Source organism: Nomia melanderi, chromosome 1 (assembly GCF_051020985.1).
Source record: "Nomia melanderi isolate GNS246 chromosome 1, iyNomMela1, whole genome shotgun sequence".
In the NCBI taxonomy this organism is placed as follows: domain Eukaryota; kingdom Metazoa; phylum Arthropoda; class Insecta; order Hymenoptera; family Halictidae; genus Nomia; species Nomia melanderi.
The window spans coordinates 3,960,438-3,981,372 of NC_134999.1; the positions used below are offsets into that span (position 1 = coordinate 3,960,438).

The following is a 20,935-nucleotide window of genomic DNA, read 5'->3' on the forward strand; positions in this document are numbered from 1 at the left end:
AAAACAATTCTGTTCCTTAGTTTATGCAAGATGTTTTTGTGCAGAAGTTCCAAATAATATTGTTAATATTTCCTTAGAAAATAATAGACGTTTATAATGAAAATATTGTCGAGTGCATAGGGTTAACGCGTTAAATGCCCCAAAAATCTTGAACGTTTCACGTAACACTTAGTCTTTAGTAGCAAAGATAAGTAGGAGCACTCATTAATTATTTGGTATCATAATCCTTGCGTTATACTATTATCGATCTACATACGTTATTAAACATTTTTGTACGAAATTACTCATCTTACATATTATAATTGTTTTCAAACAACACAGAAACGTTGGCCATCAGTGACCAACATGGCGCTTAAAGTGTTAACATCTTCACGCTGGTATGTACCATTGGTAGTACACAAATAATTTGTGATGTTAAAATAAATCAAGGTTAATAAGTAAATTATTTATGAAATTGTTTATTTATATTCATTCGTAATTGGTGACTGGAATCAAAAAACTAAAGACGTAACAAACGAATGCATTTCAATAATATTTTTGCAAACATTGTTATTAGTATGATTTATGATTAAACATATAGAAACATGTGTTGACAGGAATGTGTTTATAATGATTAATATGTAATCATTATAAAAAGTGTGATAGATTTGTTTCGGTTTCTTCACATTCCTTAAAATACCTCTAGAATTCAGTATAAGGGTAAATTTTTTATCACGAATACTTTAATTTTAATATGTAAGTATTCGTGATAAAAAATGACGAATAAAAGTAAATCGGTAGAGCATATTTCCCGATAAGAAGCTATTACGCATAGTCATTACAATGCAAATAAAAATGGAAATCCTTAGGTGAACAGGTGAAAATGAATAACTATTGTTAGAAGAATGTAAACAGGATATGACAGAACTGTGAAAATTGAAGAAGGTCGTTAGACTTCAGATGTATAGTAAAAATACAGTTTTATGGACTTATCTACAAGCATTGAAATCAAATAAAAGCTTGACTGCTCTGATAAAGGTTTTATAGGATTTAAAATGAAGTGAAAGTCCTATCAAACTTTATTAAGCTGTTCGCTATACTGGATCTTTGACAACCGTATACGAATAAATAAAATACTCTAAGTTTTTATAATTAAAAGAATGAGTGAAATAAGAGTGTAAAACTATTTCACATTCTTTTGTGGATGTCAACTCAATTTTGAGCATACTTTATATTCAAACAGGTATATTTCCTCGTAGTTTCATATTAATTTTTTAACTGCGTATTTTCCAAACGTGAGCATTCACGAAAGTACAATTTGGGACTAATTAAATTAATGCAGTAAATACTGTACAATGATACACTTTAATATTACATGGTTTTTATTAGTACAGACAAAAATTATTGATTGATGGAACATGGAAACGCAGAATTATTAAGAAATGAAATCAAACTTGAATAACAAGTTAACTCGCGAGTCCTAGTTAACAGGAATATATCTTTCAAACAGGAATATACTTCATAAAACTGAAGACGCCTGTAAAACAATAATATTCTACGAATGTGTCTGTTTTTATCAGAAGGATATAGATACTGCATTGAAAATTAACTTATAATGAAAAAAAGAATTTGTTAATAATAATGAATAGGAATTCTACGTTGAGTTCACAAATGATTAATAAAACTTGAATAACTACTATAAAAAGGTTACCAAGCTTTAAATTGTCACTAAATCGTTTCATTTGATTAATTTAGAAATATAGTAAGTGATAAATGTCAAAAGCATTCCATTCCATTTCCATTGGAACATTTTGCAGTTGTACAAATGTATTATCACTAAAATATTGTTATTTAAAATATTAATATAAGTTTTCGAGTGAAAGTTTTTATTTTATTAGACATCTCAATATCGTAACATTGTCAAATATTTGATAAATCAAACTAAAAATTAGGAATACATTTTCTTTCATCTATAAAAATTATATAAACCATAGTTATCGAACATTCAAATAATAATATTGTCTTCCTTTGAATCGCTCCACTTTCCAGAATTAATTTTTGAGGTGACATTCTCTTTGCATCAATCGTCTCGTTTAATAAAGCAGAGTTTAATAAAAATCTTTGAATTTTATATCAACAACTTATCGTGCCACTCAATTTAATGTGTGAATAAATGTTCGTGCTCATTTTCTTCGATTCATGTTATTCTATCTGCTTCACATTAATGCATACGCGTACATCGTCAGAGAGCAGTCGTTCAATCAATTATTAAAAACGTCCTCGTAGAAACGGACAGCACGAATCTATTATAATATTTAATCATAAATCGTGTTCGTTAACGGGATAACATTTCGATCGCACTCTAAACTCAGCCGAACGTTGTTATTGTTGTCCGGGCCGGTGAATTAATTATTAATTCCTACTCACAATTATTGTGTGCATACATAATCAACGAATGCTTGTTTACGTGCTGACGTTGCATTTCCATATAAAATTCGACGATGATTTCATTTTTCGGCTTCCTTAATCTTGCAATTTGTACCTTAATTTCTTTCCATTAATTCAATTTACTGAATTCTCTAAACGCTGTATAGAATTTTTTATATTATTAACACGTTCCGTGCCGCGTGTATACGACCCACGCTGAGCTTTCCGTTCAGGCCACTTGGAATTCTCCTTGAGAAACGAAGAATTTTTAAAAAATTTATTGCGCTGTCAAATATAGGCATTTTAATACCATGTATACTGTGTTTATTTAATTGTAAAAGTGTGAGTAGTATATGCCCTACACGGCCTGAACGGAAAGACTTAAAAGAAACGGTACCGCATTGAACATGTTAAGGAATAACATATAGAATATGTACCTATAACAATAAAATTAAAACAAATCTCAAAAGACACATTGAATTACAAAATACGAAATTGTCTTTTTGTATTTCTCCCTTATACATTAAGTTTAATATTTTTGTAATATCTTCTATAAAAAAATAATCCTATGAAATTATTTCGAAATAAGTAATCTACAATTGAAATATTGACAGATATTAAAACTTTTCAGAAAATATTACAATAAAAGTTGGGCAATTTAATATACTGTGCATATAACAGAAATCACAATTTTGTTTGCTATAGAATGTTCATTGCAAAATAATTGTTCATTATTATTTTTAATTTACCCTTTTAAGAATTTCACTTTTGCAGGAAGTAAATATGATATGTGAATAAAGTTAAATGAATGTAAATATATGAATACATTTATTATTAATTATTGTAATCATTATAATAAAATTTAAATAAAATTTTTATTCTATTGTATTCGATACGTTTTACGTATCTTCAAATAGACTATGAAGTCTACAGATTCCACGAATTATATTTCAATGCAAAAACAAAACACGTTATACGGTTCCAGGTTTACTTTATTTCCCGTACAGTTTCCAGCGACTCAATTTTAACAATTTCTATGATTACCGCGCCCAAACGAAAAATGCAATACGAGATCGAACGTTAATACGAATGAAATATACAAGCGTAAAAGCGGAGAAGACGCAGTACAAACAGGAAATATTTATTTTAATGGCACATCGGTTATTCGAATGTCCTTCCTGCGTGGCATACTATTTTCCCAAGCACACTGGCGTCATCGGGAATGAATAGAAATGGAAACGACAAGCCTGTTTTATACTTCGGACTGTAAACATAAAAACGGAATAGCCTGAGAGGGAGAGAAAAAGAGGCACAGACGAAAAGAAAGAAAATGACAACAACCTAATAAGAAACTAAATGCTGAGAACAGTTTTCCAAGTGAGTAATTATACCGAATGGATTCTAAACAAGTACATCCCTATAAAGGTACCCGATAAAAAAGGCTTGGTTCACGTATAACAGAGGTTGAAGGTACCGTCGTCCGTCTCCACCGGTCACAGTAGCACGTTGGAAACGGGGAATCTCAATTTATTCAGACAATAACCGGTGTAGCAATATACTGAAACGATGGATAACGTTTTAAAATGCGCCATAGATCGTGTTGCTCGCTACGACCTCGATCACGTCGTATCCCGTGAAAACTATTTCCCTTGTCTCTACCGCTGCCTCTAGCGCACACACCCCTTCCCTTCGGTCTGTCCAAAAAATTGATGTCTGATCGTTTCAGCAACGACGTCCAGAGTCGTGCCCGTCGCGAAATCATAGCGTCGGACACGGAATGACAACGATTTGTCTTAAGTCCCTGCCTCGGCAACAGAAAGACTCACGGTTGACGACCATCCTATAAAGCGTGTTCGATTTACCCTCTTCCGTTCAACCCTTCCGCCACGGCGTCCCTCTCGATGCGAGAAGGCGTTTCCCTCGATAAACCTGCGAGCGAAATATTTTTATGCCCAGCTATAATATCTTAACCGGGCCCGTACACGGAACCGTAACGCACTTTCCGGTATTGTGGACCGCACGAAACGCGCAATAGAAACGAGCTGATCGGGGGAACGGCCATTGGAACGGGACGTTCGACGCGACGCACCGATGATGGCTTTATGAGCGTGCGTATGATACGTGTATGCCGAAATTGTTAAATTCTTCTTTGTTTTTCTTTTTTTGGTTGTTTTACCATTGTAGTTATAAATACACCGGTTTTACCATTATAATTATTGTATCATACCGATTTCGTTGATATATGTGTTGTTATAGTCAATATTCTGAACAGTTTGATTTATAATAGAACTTCGATTAACCGAGATAGTTTTACGCAATTTAAATTGTTTCATCTTGTTTAGTCAGGAACTTACCCTTTCACCTACAATATTGTGTCAGACTCATTATGAAAATTTCAAACTGAATTTGAGAAATCTAAGTGTTATTTATATTTTTTAAATGTAAATTAAATATTACTTTTTTATTATTAATCATTAACCTTTGAAGTAAACGTAGAAGTAGAATGAGCAGAAAAATTGTGTGTTTACCTAATAAATTATTAACAATAAAGTAGTTTCATCGATCATAGGTAAGAAATAAATTACGGCACAAGGGGTTAGTAATTCGAATCCTGAAGTTATACTTCGATATGTGAGTCATCGATTTTGAATACAGTCTAAATTCATTGAAAAAATCGTTTAGAAATGAAAAGATAATGTATAATTGATATTGTAAGTATTAATCTGATTTGTTAATTTTGAAATCATACTTTGAAGAATTTCTTTTTGAATCTCCATTTATCTGGTCTGGTAATTTCTAATTAAATCGGATAGACGAGATTCTACTATACGTATAGAATCATTGCTCAACTTTAGCTTCAAAGATATTCATAAAAATAAAAATATTTTTGAAGTTTCTTACTTTGATTTTGGGTTTCGGCTATTATTAGTGTATTATTGTTAATAGAAATTGGAAAAGCCATAATATCAAAAAATACAGTTGCTCACGCACCGATTGTATATGGAAAAATATGCAGTACTTATGAACGAAATACACAACACAAATATCAACATATATTCGATACTTAGTGATCATTTATTTTAACGAAATATGATACATTTTTCAGGAAATGCTCAATTATTGAAATTTATGACAAATTTAACATAAAATGATGTAAATGAAAACTGAATAAAATTCAGAAAGATTTAATTCCTCTTTATTTTTCTCAATTAAATAATTATTTGAATACAAAATACACAAAATAAATTCGTAGCATTTCAATGCTTGAAATTTAATTAAGTATAATAAATTTTTATTTTGAAAGGAATTAATAAATTCATTTAATCATGCACGTTAAATTTTCATTTTAATTCTGATCTCAATAAATTGAATCACGTTTCATTATTATTTGCAGCATTATTCTTATAAAAGGAAGCTTAAATGTGGAACAAATTTAATGATGGTTATTTCAAATTTTTACAGTCTGCTTATAATTGTTTATATGATATCTTCATTAATATTACCCAATAATTACTGCTGAATAACAGTATGCCGTAAGTTATTTGTATGCACGTTATTTTCTTCTTTTTCTTATCGTAAGCGAAACTAACGTAATTATTTGTTTTGAATATTGTCTGCAACGTGATAATGTACTACCATTATCCCGCAACATTATAATAATAATTTAATTACGTATAATACACAGGTATAATATCTGAACAGGGTACTTACCGCTTGAAAGATATTAGATATTATTAATTGGCAATTACTCAGTGTACGCCATGCTCAAAGCGAATACATTATGAGTTTCGAAACACTCTCGGTGATAATACAGTTAAAACTTACGTCAATAATAAAGCAGGTTATATGAAGGAAAAGCTTCCATAATTCAACCGTTAAAAGAAAGTTATAACTCATTAACAAATTTGCCCTTACATCTTTAGAAAGAAAATAATTTTGTACATAACGTAACATCGTTTGAATTAAACCATCTGAAGATATTATTAATTAACATCTCTTGTTTTTAATTGTTCAGGTTCATAATAAATTCAAGGAGGAAACTTGTAAATTATAAAATGATAGAATAATTTCTTTAATTGAATATTGTGTATGAAATTCAAATTAGTATAGTTTTGCAGGTTCAATAATGCTATAAATTATATTTATTGCAGTTTACTATTAAAAATGGAATAATTCTTGATAGTTTTACTTTCATAATTAGTTTTTTAGAGAACTCTTCTACTTTTTATACTAGATAGGAATAATAAATTATTATTTTTACTATTTCAACCTTTCAAATATTTCTTTGGATTTCAAGAGAAACTCAACGCTAGAATCAAGTAAATTACATCTTCACTTTATATTAATACTTCACGATGAAAATAATGTTCGAAACTGTAGCAAGCACCGAAACGATTTTCCCAACAGAAAATTGAATCATATCTTATTCTATAAAATTTCATAACGAAGTTCTTAAACATTTGTCAGTTTAATGAAAACTCCGACAATTTATTATTAAATTCTGTGCATCTTTCAGAAACCTACTAACATTATTCGAAAAGCATAATTACCAGGTTACGGTAGTTTTCTCGTAGCCAGCAGCGAACAACAGCATTGACAATAAGAAAAACTGTCAGAGACGTTTACCTACTATTTTTGCATTAAGATCCTTGAGAAATATCCATGCTGTTTCCGCCACTCTAGCTCGTCGAGTGGCTCAAAAATGAGATACTCCAGCCACAACGAAGTGCCTTCCAAGGTCCGTTTTCTCCGCGTTTCTACTCGAGACACTATCCGAAATCTAGCTGTTCTTTAACTGAATAAAATAGAACAATGTAAAAATATAGTGTAGAAGCCCTATAGCACAGTACTGCTATAATGCAAACTAAAAATTTCGCTAGTGCCTCTATCAAAAATTTCTGGGAAACATGTATTTGTCACATGAAAACGTATACATCTTCGAATAGACATAAAAATAGCAGTTTTGTATTAAATCATGTGCGATAAGAAGATTTATTTTTAATTTATTACGTAATTGTGGGACAATACTTTCTATACAAAATTAGTTCCATTGTTGTAAAAACAAAATTGTCTCAATTATAAGAAATTAATTAATTTACCTGCCTTTTTATTTTAAGTTATTCTGCATAGAAGATGAAAAATATTATGTTTCTGTTATCTAAGGAGGAAGGATATGCATTTTATTTTCTGTTATGTTAGAGAAATATGTCTGTATGCAATTGTAACTTTGTGCGTTCTTGGTTTCGTATAACACGAAATCCCTATAAGGAGGAACATAATTCCCGCGTTATAAGGAGTCCTACCGTACTGGAAGAAGGTGTACAATTAAAGTGAACGTGAAATTGAGGATTGTGTTCCTTTTGATCGTCTCTGACAAAAGAAAAACGAAAAATAAACGAGAGAAAAAATACTTCAGTTCGACAACCTATTATTTCATAAATCAATGCATCATAATGAACGAGCTTGAAACAAGGAATAGTTGCGTAAGGCCTTTAGAAGGAATCTAAGGAATCTGTTATATCGATAATTATGACCATTATGACGTAACTGGGAGTCTGGCCGTTCAAAATTAATTAAATCGAAGTTATTGGACTTCGTCGAAGCAAGAAGGAATTCGTTTATTAACTACTGGCTTAAAATTTGAAACTATTTGATAGATTAATCAAAACGATACATGAATATTATTTCCTCTTTTCTTTTGTAATTTCAGTAATGACTGAAAACAACATATTTGACGTAAGGTTTAATTGGACCAGATTTAACAAGTAAAGTCTTGTAAGCGTTAAATTTGTTTTTAAGAAATAATTGTTGGAAAACACAGAAATCCATTGTACTCTGAATCATTTTCTTCATTTTTCCTTTATTGTCTGAAATGCACCTCAATAATGTTTGTGACGTTCCATTCATTTCATAATTGAGGACAGAAAAGATCTTTGTAACATGAATCAGTTATTATAGTAATCTTAACAACTCCATCTCATAAAACTGTAATAAGCGGCTTCCATAAAAAAATTAAATACATAGTACGAACACCATGGACTGTTTTGAATATATATACATTTTTATACTTTAAAAGTAAGTAGAATTTTATAGTGAATCATAATTAGACCTAAGTAATTTACATTTAATCCCAATGATAGTGTTAATTAAAAATAAAATGACTCCGAAGTCTAGACTTTCAGCATACATAATTCACCTGTTTCGAATATTTCAATTTCAAACGTTTCTTACATATTAGAAAATAACTAAATTAGAATAAAACAACATAATCTACTTCCCCGATCGATCTTAAACCCACTTTCTTCAAACTATGATTCCCACCTGCACCCAAAGACTATGAAATAAGAAAAAGCTTACCCAATTAAATCTTCAAGCAACCGAAATACAAACGATCGTCTCAAAATCCTCAACCATTCTCCAGAGCTAATTTAACATCTACCGGAATCCTCCTTGTTGGAAAAAAATTTGAAGAGACACTATCCCGTTACATTGGAAAGGAAACGAGAGTAGCGTCGCCGGGCAACGAAACAAAAACAAAACAAGGAGGAAAGGAAAGAAAAAAGAGAGAACGCAGCCGAGAGAGCTCGTTTCGAAAGGAATACTAACGAGAATGAAAATCACAGATAAATCAAGGAGGATCTGCCGGAAAGACGCAAGCGCTCGAGGAGACGGGAATAAGGGCAACAAAAGGAAAAAGGCTTAAGCAGGGGCTGTTTAACGTTGTATAAATTGTGACCGGCGCCCGAACGTATACTTCTGGACATCCCCGGGAAGTGAGCACTCTCCCAGTCGGTGCTCCGAGCAGAAAAATAGCAGGAGATTTTATCTGTTAATTGCCCGCCCTAAATCCCCATGAAATAGTGCGACCCGAAGCCGATACCGAGGCGACATAAATAAGGCGGCCATAATTACTTTTAAATCGTGGAGCTAGCCAGCTAGCTAGCTAGCCAGGCAGCCAACCAACCAGCCGGCTAGCCGACCGGTACCCTGCTGTCGTTCGTAATCAGGAATTATCGAGGATTGGAAACAAGCGCAAAAGCATTGTCGCTCCCGGGGAAACCCGGCCGCGATGCATTGTCCCGATAATCTTACGAAGCCACGGCACGTCATGCCGCGAATAATTGAAAATAAATTAGAGACCTGCCCACCCGTGGAACGTAGCTGGAGATGTTGCCAGCCAACGAAACGTGAGGGAATTATTGATAGTGTAGAAATGTTAGTCGTGCGTGGTGCTTGAATTATTCTTGTTATTCGGGTCGTTTATCCTGTAATTAACGATGGAATCGCGACGCAAGCATGTTTTTTTTGGGCTTTTGTAAAGTTGAATACAGTAAAATGATGATTTCATGAAATTTGAAATGACTTTTAAATGGTTTTAGAAGTGGTCTTGGTTAGGAATTTATTTGGGTTGAGTCCTGCAGCTCTTTATTTGAATCGAAAATTTACGTTTAGTACTTTAACTGCCAAGTAAGATTCGTCACAATTTCTATGCAATTGAAATAGTTTCCTTAATTGAGCAGAAATTAAAAAGTCAAGATTCTCCATAATAACTATTCTACTTTCTTTTTTGCATCTCATACATCTAACAAAATTCGGTTCAGTCAATACGTCAGCAAGAAAATTAATGTTTGAGTTTATGTAAAAAATGGCGTCACCTAAATTTGAGTGACGTGACAGTCGAAGTGTTGTTTATGAATATGTTATGTATAAATTGTTAGGAACGAAAGTTTGGTAATCGATATGACAGATTTAATCTTTTTAGGTTCTGTTCCTTTAGAAAAAAGATTTTATATTAGTGTACCCAAATTCATAATAGAACATTGTGCATTATTCAGTGACTTTTACTTTCGATAACTTTATTCGAAAATTTCGAAATAGCAGTGACATATTCATATTTAAATATAACGTGTAATTGAAGAAACGAAAATGTGCTAAATTATTCCATCGAATCATCATAAATAAATTCTTTATTCACGAAAGACTCGTATGATAATAATATTCGACGCAAAATAGTGGAAAGAAGAATTTTCTCTCAAGAAATGCCAATGCAGAATTAAACGACTGTAAAATCACATGACATAATTATGACTTCAACTGGAGAACAAATTTCAGTTAATTCTAGATCACTAATCCTTCGTTAAAATAAAAATCACATGTATTATTTCTGTAGTTTAATTTATTCTATTGTTGTATAATCAAATTTATTTATGGCTTTTAGTTTATTCGGAACAGAAATGCCACTATTCATGTGTCTTCTATAATTTTAATAAGCTACTAAAAAATATTAGCGACCACAATATAATTTATTGATTCCTTCAATCCGGGCATACATTATAAAACGTTTTATTACTTCAATATGTGACAAACTATTAAAACTGTGAGAAGCAACCATTCACACTTCTGCTTTGAGCCAATTTCTATAAGCAAAGTAGTATACTGCCATTAACAGTACACTTCGAAATAATATCGTCAACAATAATGTATTAAATGACGGTCCATTATTATTACATCCGCAAACACAATTTCCTACAAAAATCAGGTCTAGCAGAGTTAATTCCACCAAAGACCAGAACACAGTCTCAAAAATGATTGATTCCAGGACGAACGGAAAGCTTCCCACTGCTCCCAGCAAACACCGCGGGTCCCCGAACCCCCACACCCTTCCGCGTCGCCCCGTATGTTTAGTCTCCTTTCGAAGGGAATCGAAAAATCGAAACCGACCGTCCAAATTGTTTCCACGTCCGTGACACGGGGGTACGAGGCAAGGGACGGCTGCGCCGGCAGAAGGGAGCACATCCCCGGGGACAATATTAACACCCCCGAATGCGCTCTGCCAATTTAAAGTTTGACGATGGTAAGCAGGCGTCCCGAAGCAGTGCGCGGCCGTCGAGAGCCACGGAATGAGATGATCGCAACGGAGGAAGCGACATAGAGCAAGAGGAAAGGGAGTGGAGACAGAGAGAGCGGTTTCTTTGACAACGGGTGGCTTCTACAGCCGAACCACCGCCGAGGTTTAAGTACCCACTCTGGAGCACCACAACGAGTGCCGGCTAAGTAGTCTTACCTGCCGGCGGAATAATTACCCAATAACAAGTTTTCGTCGGTAGATAATAAAGCCTTAATTAAAACGCGATAATCGACGTTTATCCGGGCGCGGGCACGAGCACCGCCGGATATCGTTGACGTCTTCTCGTCAGGGAGCCGATCCCCGACTGGATCCCTCGGAGGATCACGGGACTCGTGTGCGATCGACGAAAACGGGATTTCCCTTGGGGAATCGGGACTCCCGGTACGAACAGCTATCAGCTATCGTTGATCGTTTCTTGAAGTGGTAGTTGTACTATCGACGCTGCGCTCAGAATTTCGAAGTCTCGGGATCGTGACGTCCGCCGGCTTTAAATTGTTAACGAACTGGCCGCGTTTTGTGCGCGGAGCATGTCAGAGTTCTGGGTCGGGAGATATACATCTAAGATAGGTTGACTGTTTGACATAGTGCGTATTGGGAATGGGTTATCTTGCTTGTGTATATATACTTGGCTGTGTAACTTTGATAGTTACCATACTGTTTATAAAATATTGAATTTTTGGATATTTAAAATTGGATACTTGAGATTTTTATATGTGGTGATATAAGTTCACACTAAAACTAGCGTACCAATGAAATTGACTGGTTTCGATCTTTTTGTTGCACAATTACTGATAACTTAAAAGCATTGAATATTCGAAATGAGCTTTAGAAATCGAAGTGAAATACTTACATGTTGCTGTATACTTTACCACACTTTAAAGGAATATTATGGAATTAGTAAAATATATAGAAAATTTTCAAATGAATACGTTTCAGGCCAAGTACCATCCATGTTTATTCATGTACAAGTGTTTCACTGACAACACTTGTTGATTGACAAATTCAGCGCTCATTAAAATGTTAACACTTTGATTGGCATGTCATGTCATCCATATTCGGGTGACAAAATTTTTTACGTAAATCTAGAAATTAATTTTCTCGATAACGCATTCGACGAACCGCATGTTTTATAAAGAAAATGATCTCAAATATCGGTATGCAGACATTACTGCATACAAATATTTTAACGGATTAAAATAATCACAGTTTCAAAATAAAACTAGAGATACATCATTTTATTGATTTAGGATGTTTTAGTTCGGCATCCGTTTCAGTGAAGCACATTTATATTAAAGGAATCATTTCATTTAAATTACAAAAACTGCAAACTTGTTAAATATGTTTTTCAATTTTATTCTGTTAGAAATGAACGTTATAGAATGTTATAGTAGTTTAAGGAACTTTTCGAGATTGTACGCTGGTACAGTTGCAATGAACCTGTACTCTAAAATTTATGCTTGTATTCTGAAATTCTATTCTATTTGGATTAAGTTTACATGCAGTCAGTTTGCTCTCATCTCTTGTACGAAGCTGCTAGAACTATTCAGGAATTTTGAAAAAAAATACCGAAACCGAAGAAGCAGCGGAAAAATATGGACGCATGCAAAAAATGCCGTAAAACAAACCCTGACGAGAGATGAGAATAACGAGTGATGAAACTCTTATAAACGAAATATAGTTACAGCATCTTTACCTTTTTTTTATGTCTTCACGAAAGGAACGATTGAGATAAAATGCTACAAGTATCTACAAATTTTAATTGAAATTTTCAATAAAATTTCGTTTATTTTTATATTCATATTCTAGGCATTCAGTATGATAACAATTTACATTTTTCTCAAACATCTGAATTAAACAAAATTCTGTCACTTGTCTTTAACTGTTTTTAATTTCAAGACGTTCTCTTCTAAAACGATTGTTCTAGTTCCAATATAAATTCATATTTTAATAATACGATAAAAAAGATAAAATTACTTTGAGGAAAAAAATTGTTTTACATACCAATTTTACATTTTTATGAAGCGAACAGTAATTTAATTTCTAACAAACGACAGGTTTACTAAGTATAAAATAAATCTCCCACAAATTTCTGCTGCAAATATGTTTAAGTAACGACTGCTATATTAATCAGAGACGAATAATACACCATCTCAAAAATATTATTATAACATTGAATCTATATAAAAAGATACCTGTAAAAGACACAGGTAAATTTATAAAGCATGTGCGTTCTTAATTCTCTAAAAAAGAATCGGATACATACTTTAACATGTCGCATTTAATTGTAAACCAGTAAACCTTTTTAATCAGTCGACTGTGGAATTTACTTTAAAGAAACTCTCACTGTGCGCACAATAAAATCAAATAATAAAGTGTACACTCGTTAAACGCGGAGCAAATGCATTTATAATATATTCTAACGAAAAAACTAAAGCAAAGCGAAGAAGAATTACACATTTATCTGAAAAAATAAATAACTGATCATTAAGAAAATTAATACTCTTACTCGTGTACTCGTCGAACGCAGTTAACTGGTTAATTGTATAAAAATTCAAGTATTCTTTGGTGTCCTTTTCGCAAACAGGCAAACGAAATATTTTTGGACCACAGTATACTTACACATACACGTGTTCTTTACGGTGGCAGATAAACGTGGTAACAAGAATACCAGCATCTAAATATCAGTTACAAATGCGATATCGCTTTAAAGTATTCATAAAGAAGCACAACCAGAGCGGAACTTATGGCATCGAGGTTCTGTCCAATCTTCAGCTAACGCGGCCCGCGTGAAATTCCATGAATTTCGAATGCTCCGCGCTATGATAGCATCCCGAAGTACGTGTTCGCGGATACGTTGTCGTACGGGCTGCAGATATGCTTCGTTGTATCATACGTTGTCAGGCTGCATATAAATAATATGAAATTTCCTTTTCATCTTCGAGCATTAAAATCGAATTCTGCCAGAAAAGGCATGCGACGCTGTCAAGGAAATTGTTCGTCAAAGCCTTTGACGAAACCACGGCGAGAAGAAGATTGTGCTGTCCGTTATTTCACGACGATTAACAAAGAATTTCTAGTCGGTTATCGTCGGCTGAAAACACATAATGCACTGTGGAAAACTCCTTTGTCGGGTTTACAAAACGCGGTGTACAGGGTATACCAAATAAAGTCGCATACTGTTTCCTTCAAAATCGCTATAGATATTGTTTTTCATTTCTTTTCTTTAATTAAATAGAATGAAAGAGATAAAACAGATACAATAAATAATTAATAATAAAAATAACAGATAATACAGATAAACAATTATCTGTTTTTACCTAGTTAGTTCTGTGAAGGTTGCGTAAAAAAATTTATTACTTAATTGTTTTATAGAAGTCCACCTTTTTTAATGGAATATAATATTAATTTGTTTAATTTATGTTTAATTTTACAATATTTACTTGAAGAAATTGCATCTTCATAGAATAATAACGTAATAAGAATTGTGCGTAGTTCTTGTATGTACATACTTGCTAATTATATAATTAACAATTAATAATTAAGTATTTGCAGTCTTGACTGGACAACGTTTTAGATACATTGTAACGATTTTGAGCAATTACATTTTTTTCCACAATCTATGCCAATGTTTATGTGTAATTTATTTTGTGCACATTAGTAGGATTTTTTCGTTTAGCATTGAAATATTCGACAATTTTGTTATGCAACCAGTCTGTGCGTCTATGCATACAATATTAAAATTAAAATTACACACAATATTATTAGAATGAAGTTTACAGTGTATTAGTGAATTGAAATAGTGAAGAAATCTTTTTATATTATGTGCTTTATATAATTTCAAGCAATCTTTTTATGGTATTTAATATTCAGTATATAAAACAGTTATAACAGTTGTACATATTAAAACTGTTATGTTTCACTGTTTACAATTCCACTGCATCCTGCATTTTCCAACAAAAAATTGCTTTTAATACCACGTACAATGTAAATATGAACATTTCGAAGAATCGTAATTAAGTATAAATGTTTATATTATGAAGAATGTAAATATTTATAATACAAGGGTATAAAATTATAAATATAAAAATACCACTCATTAATTGGTCTAGATTAGAAATGAAAATCTAATTTTGGAAATATTAACAGCAATTTAAAGGTAAAAATCTCTATACGAAAGTTTCGGATGTATATATCTCTCTTTACCTCAAAGATATCTTTCCTACGTGCCGTTTATTAATTCATATCACAAAATGGGAAAACTTCAGCCTGCGGAAACTGGGAATGACCTTTTTCTACCAAGTACATAATTTATTGGCGCATCAGAAAATCCTCTACAAACGGCAGAGATACTCTTTTCGCTGGAAATGCTGGAACTACCTTTTAGCTTTTTACATGCAATAAAATTTTTCAAAATCATAAAGATACTTATATATTAAAATTAAATACGACTACACAAAACGACCAAATATTACAAAAAATGAAAGACGTACATAAGGGGAAGGCAAGTCTCTGAATTGGTACATTTTTACACACATTTTAGTAGACGTTAAATATTCATTTTTGGGTACACACACTTCTGGAAGTATATTCCACTGAAACATGTTAGGGTAATGCCTTAGCTTTATTTCATAATTAGTTTAAATATGAACAAAAATATCGAACAAAATTAAGTGTTTATAATATTACTACATAATTATTAATGTATGTTAATTATTTAGTTTTCCTACTTGGTTAAATATACCTCAACCTACGTACAAACACACTGAGAGAATTTAGGAGAATTAGCTTACTTGTTGATATTTCCAACATGAGATTTCAAAACTAGAGAGAAGTACATAAATATTTGCAGAGTTAACCCACATCACCAGTAAACACGAGATCCCCAAATGAAACTGAACTCGAAAATCAATTAATATCTTTATGGACATACAAACTTGAATTTTTAATTTAAATTAGAACAAGCTTAATAATTCTGAATGTTAGACAAAATTCGTGTGGAAATAGTATCGTATAAATATTATAAGTTCATTCAGATAAAGAAATATTTTCAAATCGGATTTTCATTTATATATTACAATTTGTATCTTTTGTTCTAATGTTATTACAATATATAGGGGAATAAAGTTTGGTAAAGAAAATTCATAAAGTTATTCTTATTTAAAATTATCAGTGATTTTATATCGTTAGATTTTAATCTGGTTTAAACACTCTTCTGAAAATTTCGGGTATAGGGATCACTAGATAACTACAAATATTTATATTCAATACAGGAAAATATTGAAACTATGTTTACCTTATTAACCTTTTTAATTTCATTCAACATTTAAAGTTAAATCATAATTCTGTCTCGGTAAAAATAATTGATTATATTCCATTCTGGTAGATTTGATGCCAAGGTATTAATTGAATTGTTCTCAAAGTTATTTTTCTTTGTTAAATGAATAATTTACAACGAAAGTAAGTGAATTTTTAGAAAAAAATGAGAAAACAGATAATTTATATATAAATTCATATAAAATTTGTAAATATAAACAATTTACCGTTGCATAATCATTTATTGTAAAACTAGTTTAAAAAAAGAAGAATAAACTATTTATATAACCAATTTCCACTGATATAATGTATTTATTTATATTTTAATCCATATTAACGTCGATAACTTCACCAATTTCTCTTAATATCTTCGAATGAACTGAAATTCAAAACATCTGAACACAAAGAAAACTCGACTTACACTACTTTAGTATGCGACCCATATTTCAAATACTGCAGCATATTATATACTACCAGAAGATTATTTTTTACTATACATAGATACATCACTTTGGTACTTCCAAATTTCATCCCCATCGCTGCAGTTTCTTCTTCACAAATTCAACATTGTTTATTTCTCAACTCGCAAAGAAAAATTCTACGTTTCTAGACTTCACTCAGCGGAATTCGGTATAAATGCATGAAGATCTACAATCTAGTAATGCCTATCCGTAATCCACACAGTATCATGAGCTGGCTGAAAGGAAATACGCGTTACTCGAGTTGCGTTCTTCAGTCGAGTAACATGTCTACGGTCAAACAAAGTTTTCGCGTCTCGTCTTTCAACATCGAGGTTCGTACATTCATCTTCCCATGGGGCAACGATGTCGTTCTGCGAGCCTCTGATGTCTCAGCTATTTTTCCTCGCCTATCTACAACTAGGACATATTTTCCTCTGCTTCTTCTCGAGCTTTCCGTCCCCTAACCACCTCCCTCTAACCCCTTATCCAGCAGCGTCGACTTTTCCCTTCCGTCTTCGTCCATTCGACGAGAATCGGAATGCGAAGAACGATGAAACATCCCCTGGGAAATCACTTATGATTCCCAATGTACGTGTTTCTTCAAGTTGGTATTAGCATTATACAATCGTCCTTTGTTTCCCCATCGCGGAGCGACGAAGTCAGTACAATCGGCGACTGAAGAAAACTGGAACGATGCAGCTTTGTTATTCTCCGTGCAATGTCAGCTTCTTTAATTGGAGCGAGAGGCTTTTAGGCTAGCTTTGTGATGCCATTAGAAGGTGATACGGAGATTCTATTTTGCCCGAGGCTGACAGGGAACAACGATGGTGGACAAATAAATGTTACGCGAGTATACGTATAGGAGACTTAGTGTTTCCTTGCGAATGACTTGTGCTTTGTCTTGGAGGTATTTTATATGTAGAGTGTTTCTGAAATGATGTAACCAAAAAAAAGGGAGAATTTATATGAGGCAATGAGTAGAATATGTGTAGCGACATTTTTATGCGTGCAACTTTGTTTCCCAATAGATTGGTGTTAAACAACAGATTGTGTATGTATATTCGTGTTAAAAATTAGTAGAGATAGTAAGGAATAAATAGAAACACTGGTCAAGTTTTGTTATATAGTATATATACCACACCGAAATATGTTCTGAATGTTTTCTGAAAGTGAAATTATTTTCCTTCGTAATATTTAAATATGATGAAAATTAAATAAATAGAAATATCAAATCATTTTAGAATTCCTATAAAATTATTCAATTTCAAAACATCAAATTTCTATAAAGGAAAGTTCGAGAGTTATATGCAATTTACTAAAAAAATAGAAATAATTATGAACTCATAAAATTAAAAACAAAAGCATAGATGATTTACTAAAAGACATAAGTCATTATATACAACTATGAATTGAGTATGTGCTTTCGCAATCTTTCCCCGTGAACAATGTCCGATATCCTAGGTTGCATCGAATTTATACCTCCCATAAGACAAACTATATCCAATGTGTGTTCGTAGACTGAAATCACATTATAAGTTCGACAAATAATACAAAAATTAGGTGTTTGCAAGCTGCAAACACTTCACCATAAAGGGTTAATTAAAATAAAAACACCAACAGCACTGAACAATAACAATTATCACAACCTACATAAAACAATATAACAATAATATAATCAAATGTATGAGAAAAAACAAAACAATTTTAACAAACATCAATCAAAACAGAAACACCCACACTGAAAACTAATAAAGCGTCAAGACCTGCACAAACCAATATAAGAACATAGTACGAATCCCTAGCGGTACTTCCACCGTCAATCTCAAAATTCCCTTGATCTTTACACTCGAACATAATTTCCCTGATTACAGGCAAGCATGATCATTATTCATGTCACAGAACTTCCTCTAACTAATTCTAATTCAGGAATTCCGAGATCCGGCTTGAGCTGCAGATTCAGGCTTAGGTTAATAAGCGTGAGTTCGAGCCGCGTCTAACGTCTTATCAGGTCAATATTAACAAGAGTAATAGAGCCCCCGCGCGTCGCGCCGGTGCGCGAAGTTCCGGCAACATTAATGAGCCAGGTATAATTTAAAAGTTCCAAATGAAACGGTGACAATGAACGGGGCCCTGGCTCTCGAGCGCCTCGGATGAATATCCGTCATAAATGAAAACTTTCGACATTCAAACAGTGAATGCCGGTAATTTGCCCGGCAGAAAAGACTCTTCAGGAGGCCGCGGCGGAAAGCGGCGAAACTTCTGTCGCGCTTCAACCAGTCCCCGGCCGTGTGCCTCGCGAATTTCCGCCGACTGCTTTGTTATCGTCGCTCGTTTCACGCACGCACGTGTATTTTTCCCTCCGCATTTCCAGCCCCACCCTCGACTCTTCTTGAAAATCGCGCACTCTCGCGGGAGAGTCGTTACCAGCGAATTTTCAAGGTAATTTGGCCAAAACATTTTGGTTCAGAATTATTCCGCGATGAAAGAACGCGCGAGAATGCATTTAAAAATGACGGGGTGGCTTAGGCAGCCGGGGGCCGGGCGAGGGGTGTAAAAAGGAGGGTACGAGTAACGGTAGCGAAGGGAAATCGTTTCCCGCGTTACCACGTTAAAATTTACGCGGCGTTCCGCTTCCCCCGCGAAAAATTTATTCTCCGGTTTTACGCGGCGCATGTATTATTAGGTGGTGAAGTAACATTTTTGTTCGTCTTTTTCGTGTGTCTGTTTCGACTTTGCGCTTTATATTTTTATCGCTGTCCCCCTGCGCGATGGCGGCTGCAATTTGGCTTATGGCTTTTCATTTTCATGGACGATGCTCCACCGTTGCGTAACGTTTTGGGAAACTTTTTAGAACTTCCTTTCTATTTCCTTTTTATTTCTTGTAGCTTTGTTCAGTAATAGGAGAGAAAAAGGTATGACGGTAAATGCAGAGGGTGGAAGCGAGCGAGCCTTCGTGCATGAGGTTCTTGGTCTGCGTATTTTTTTTTTCATAAAAGTGACATTAATTTATTGTGTAACTGAATAGTTTTTTTAATGTGTTTACAATGTCTTATAAATTATGTGTGTTTGTATAGAGTTTCTGTATAATAGTTTTATATGCTGTTAATCGCCGAAGTCTAAATACATTGTTAAATTTAAAATATTTGAAAGATAATATGACGAGAAAGTTTGATATTTAATAGGTACTTTTATTTGACAATTAAAATTAGCCAAGCTGAAAAAATGATGTGTTAATACATGTAAATCGGAAACGTGAAACCATGAAAACTATTGTGTAGTTATTAGGAATACGAAATTTGTTAATATGATTATTATAGTGTATTTTAGAATATTTGTTCACAGATTTTCATGAAGTCATTTAGTTATATTTCCTCGAAAGCAACTATGAAGAGACGTCACTGAACGTCACTTTATCAAAATCTGTCTAATTTCGACACATAAGTAAACGAATGTCTATAAATTATCAAAATCCTGTGTTGTTTTCCTTTAAATCCTTAATTCAAAGATAGACGGGTATATATAATGTTTTAACTGGCCGCATTTATACATTTTAATTAATAAAATCAATTTGATACTTTCAAAATGAAGTTCTTTTCCTTATTATACACTAAAATAAAAATCAAACATTTTTTTCAAGGATTATAATCGTAAATGATGTCGAAACCAATATAATGACGAGAATATGTACATCTATTCTATACTGGTATGTAAATACAAAGCTTTTGTACATAGCACTGATGCTGAGAAACTCAGCAACTCGAGGATTATTGTATTATTTTGTCGCGCATTGTTCGTGGCGAGTGTTATTAAAATTTTAGCTCTTTTGCGTCCGTTTCGTGAAACGTGG

At 33.1% G+C, this 20,935-nt stretch overlaps 1 protein-coding gene across 7 annotated transcripts in view; it reads right to left on the reverse strand.

The window, feature by feature from the left end:
* LOC116430223 (mind bomb 1) overlaps positions 1-20,935 on the reverse strand; it is a 676,416-nt gene that overhangs the window by 281,526 nt on the left and 373,955 nt on the right. Inside the window, exon 10 of one of the 7 annotated variants that reach the window (XM_076372767.1) lies at positions 17,645-17,773. The exons of the other annotated variants lie outside the window; for them this stretch is intronic. Within the exon in view, the coding sequence (XP_076228882.1) occupies positions 17,689-17,773 (85 nt within the window). The 3' untranslated portion in view covers positions 17,645-17,688. Of the gene's footprint in view, positions 1-17,644; positions 17,774-20,935 lie in introns of those variants that run through there. 7 annotated transcript variants of the gene reach the window in all.